The 4,237-nt window shown below is 37.2% G+C and overlaps 1 protein-coding gene across 1 annotated transcript; it reads right to left on the minus strand.

Annotated features, from left to right (window-relative positions):
- Positions 1–3,363: 3,363 nt before the first annotated feature.
- LOC105815170 (chromosome unknown open reading frame, human C7orf66) lies at positions 3,364–3,848 on the minus strand. Its single transcript, XM_012650301.1, is given in 3 exon segments — positions 3,364–3,462; positions 3,464–3,622; positions 3,762–3,848. Coding segments are annotated over 3 exon segments (345 nt in total).
- Between the last annotated feature and the right edge of the window lie 389 nt (positions 3,849–4,237).

Here is a 4,237-nt window from a genome sequence, read left to right on the forward strand (position 1 = left end):
ACCCTGCCCACCTCTCTAATAGTAACTACTTGGAAATTAAGAATATACTCATGGTTATCCCATGGATTAAAGACAATATGAAAACTGAAATTACAAACCATCTAGAAAACAATAAAAAAGGATGAATATACAAACAGGACACAGAAAAAGCTTGGAGAGAAAATTTATACCCTTAAATTTCTTTGATAAGTGGTAAAGTATTAATAAAAGGGAAAGAGAATGGAACATATTTGAAAGCCTAAAGAAAATTATTGTTTCCCCTGCAAAATGAACATTACTAAAATTGATAGATAAGTATAGAACTAAAATAAAACAATTAGGGCTGAAGAAGTGAGAAAGGTGATTAAAGATATACCATTAAAAGGGTACTGTGAACACTTGTAAAGACATACCTCATTTTATTGCACTTTGTGGATATTATGTTTTTTACAAATTGAAGGTTTGTGGCAACCCTGCATCAAGCAAGTCTATTGGTGCAACTTTTTTCCAACAGCGTGTGTTCATTTTTGTATCTCTGTACTTTCGGTCATTTTTACAGTATTATAACATTTTTCATTATTATTATATCTGTCATGATGATCTGTCATCAGTGACCTTTGATGTTACTATGATAATTTTGGGGGGCGGAAAGCCATAAACCATGACCACATAATCAATAAATGTGTGTGCTCTGACCATCTCCCTCTCCTCAGGCCTTCCTGTTCCCTGAGACACAATAATATTGAAATTGGGCCAATTAATAACTGTACAATGGCTTCTAAATGTTCAAGTAAAAAGAGAAATCATACCTTTCTCATTTTAAATCAAAAGCTACAAATAATTATGTTTAGTGAGGAAGGTGTATACGAAGCTGAGATAGGCTAAAAACTAGGCCTCTTGCACCAATCAGTTAAGTTGTGAATGCAAAGGAAAAATTTTGAAGGAAATTAAATGTGCTATTCCGGTGAACACATGAATGATTTAAAAAAAAAACAAACAGCTTTATTGTTGATATGGAGAAAGTTTTAGTCATCTGGCTAAAAAATCAAACTAACCACAACATTCCCTTAAGCCAACACCTAATCCAGAGCAAGACCCTAACTCTCTTTAATTCTGTGAAGGCTGAGTGAGGTGAGGAAGTTGTAGAAGAAAAGTCTTAGGCTAGCAGAGGTCGGTTCATGAAGTTTAAGGAAAGAAGCCACCTCTATATCATAAAAATAAGATATAGAAAGAGCAAGTGCTGATGTAGAAGCTGCAGCAAGTTATCCAGAAGATCTTGCTAAGATCATTGATCAAGATAGCTGCACTAAACATCAGATTTTCAGTGTAGATAAGACAGCCTTCTATTGGAAAAAGGTGCCATGTAGGACTTTCATAGCTCGAGAGGAGAAGTCAATGCCTGGCTTCAAAGTTTCAAAGAACAGACTGATTTTCTTATTAGAGGCTAATGCAGCTGATGAATTTAAATTGAACCCAATACTCATTTACCATTCTGAAAATCCTAGGGTCCTTAAAAATTATGCTAAATATATTCTGCATGTGTTCTATAAATAGAACAGCAAAGCCTGGATGACAGCACATCTGTTTATAGCATGGTTTATTGAATATTTTAAGCCCACTGTTTAGAGCTACTGCTCAGAAAAATAGATTCCTTTCAAAATATTACTGCTATTTTCAATATACCTAGTCACCCAAGAGCTCTGAAGGAGATGTACATAGAGATTGATGTTGTTTTCATGCCTACTGACACAACATCCATTCTGCATAGATCAAGTAGTAATTTTGACTTTCAAGTCTTATTATTTAAGGAATACATTTTTTGTATGGCAATAGCTGCCATAATGATTCCTCTGATGGATCTGGGCAAAGTGAATTGAAAACCTTCTTGAAAAAATTCACCATTCTAGAGGCCAATAAGAACATTTGTGATTCATGGCAGGAGGTCAAAATATCAACATGAACAGAAGCCTGGAAGAAGTTGATTCCAACCCTCATAGATAACTTGGAAGAGTCACCGCAGATGGGGTGGAAATAGCAAGAGAACTAGAATTAAAAGTGGAGCCTGGGCCGGGCGCGGTGGCTCACGCCTGTAATCCTAGCACTCTGGGAGGCCGAGGCAGGCGGATTGTTTGAGCTCAGGAGTTCGAGACCAGCCTGAGCAGGAGTGAAACCCCATCTCTACTAAAAAGAGAAAGAAATTAATCGGACAACTAAAAATATATAGAAAAAATTAGCTGGGCATGGTGGCGCATGCCTGTAGTCCCAGCTACTTGGGAGGCTGAGGCAGTACGATCGCTTGAGCCCAGGAGTGTGAGATTGCTGTGAGCTAGGATGACGCCACGGCACTCACTCTAGCCCGGGCAACAGAGTAAGACTCTGTCTCAAAAAAAAAAAAAAAAAAAAAGTGGAGCCTGAAGATGTGACTGAATGATTGCAATCTCACGACAAAACTAGAATGGATGAGGGGTTACTTCTTACGAATGGGCAAAGAAGTGATTCCTTGAGATGGAATCTACTCCTGGTGAAGATGCTGTGAACATTGTTGAAATGACAACAATGAATTTAGAATATTATATACATTTAGTTGATAAAGCAGTGGCAGAGTTTGAGAGGGTTGACTTCAATTTTGAAAAAGTTCTATCCTGGGCAAAGTACTATTAAACAGCATTGCATGCTACAGAGAAATCTTTCATGAAAGGAAGAGTCCATAGATGGGATAAATTTGAACGTTGTCTTATTTTTAAGAAATTGTCACAGACAGCCCAACCTTCAGCAACCACCACCCCAATCAGTCAGCAGCCATCAACACTGAGGCAAGATCTTTCACTGGCAATAAGATTACAACTTACTGAAGGCTCAGATGATGTTAGCATTTTTTACCAGAAAAATTTTTTAATTAAGCTATATACATTGTCACGATATAATGCTATCTCATACTTAATAGACTACAGCATAGTGTAAACAGAACTTTTATATGCCTTGGGAAACCAAAATTTTATGTGACTCACTTTATTGCAAGATTCACTTTATTGCGGTGATCTGGATCTAAACCTACACTAGCTCTGAGGTATGTCTGTACATTGCTGGTGGGAATATATAATGGTGCAGCTACGAGAAAACAGTTTGGTCATTCCTCAAAAAATTAATCAGAATTAGCAAATGATCCAGCGGTACTATTCCTGAAAGAACTGAAGGCAAGGACTCAAACAGATCTTTGCACATCCACGTTAATAGCGGCACTGTTCACAATAGCCAGAAGGTATAACAACTGCCTGTCTTTCAGTTAGCTCTTGACATTTTTGTACTTTTGACATGCATTTCACTGCTACAAAATCACTTTTGTAAAGTTTTATTAACCTTTCTTTTTTCTTTAATTTTCCATATTTACTTTGGGAAAGATCTTGTATAACCCAGTGATTTATTGCTGAGGATCTCTGCATATGCATCCTTCACGTGAGATATATGTCATTGAGGAATTCTTAATTCTGTATTTCTTATCCATCATGTGACTATACTAAGCTGAGAATTCCCCTCACATCACTGGATGCGACAAGTCCAGCAAGTGACAGTTCTTGAGAAGGCATGACACTTGTGGGGCAGAAAGAATGAGTACAGCCTGTGTGCGATCAGGAAAGGGGAAAGGCTAAGTGCTGAGCAACTGCAGCCGAGGTGCCAGGGCTCGTGATAGGCCACAGAATTCCTGAACAATGACTCAGATTTATTCCTCATCACGGATGGTCCTCTATTTCTAGAATTTCCCAACTTCCCTAACGTAGCATCACAAGGCAACTGAGGCTGAAAACGCTCTGATGAGTGAGATGAGATGCAGAGAAGTGAGGACCATTGCTGGGCGACATCACAGCCATCATTTTGCTTATGTGGGTATCTCTGCACGTTTGAGATCAAGATATGTTTTGTGCACTGAAGAACAGAGTTAACTGGAGTTGAAGAAGTAGTTTATAAAGACCTTCTACTTGACTCGTAAGCAATCACATACAGATATTGTAAGAATTCTGGACAATAGTTTTAAAAAAACACGACTGTTAACATATTGGCAGGGGGCATAGGGAAAGTAAAGGCAAAAGAGACAATGCAAAATCAGGATGATCAAAATAAAAATAAAAATGAATGGGGTGGTGGTTTTTCTATTATCATAATGTGGGTTTTATATATATATATAAATATTAAAAATATATTGATATTTATATATTTATAATCAATGTATGTTTTATATATTTATAATTACACTGAGTATATT

Source organism: Propithecus coquereli, unplaced genomic scaffold (assembly GCF_000956105.1).
Source record: "Propithecus coquereli isolate 6110/MARCELLA unplaced genomic scaffold, Pcoq_1.0 Scaffold32, whole genome shotgun sequence".
Lineage (NCBI taxonomy): Eukaryota > Metazoa > Chordata > Mammalia > Primates > Indriidae > Propithecus > Propithecus coquereli.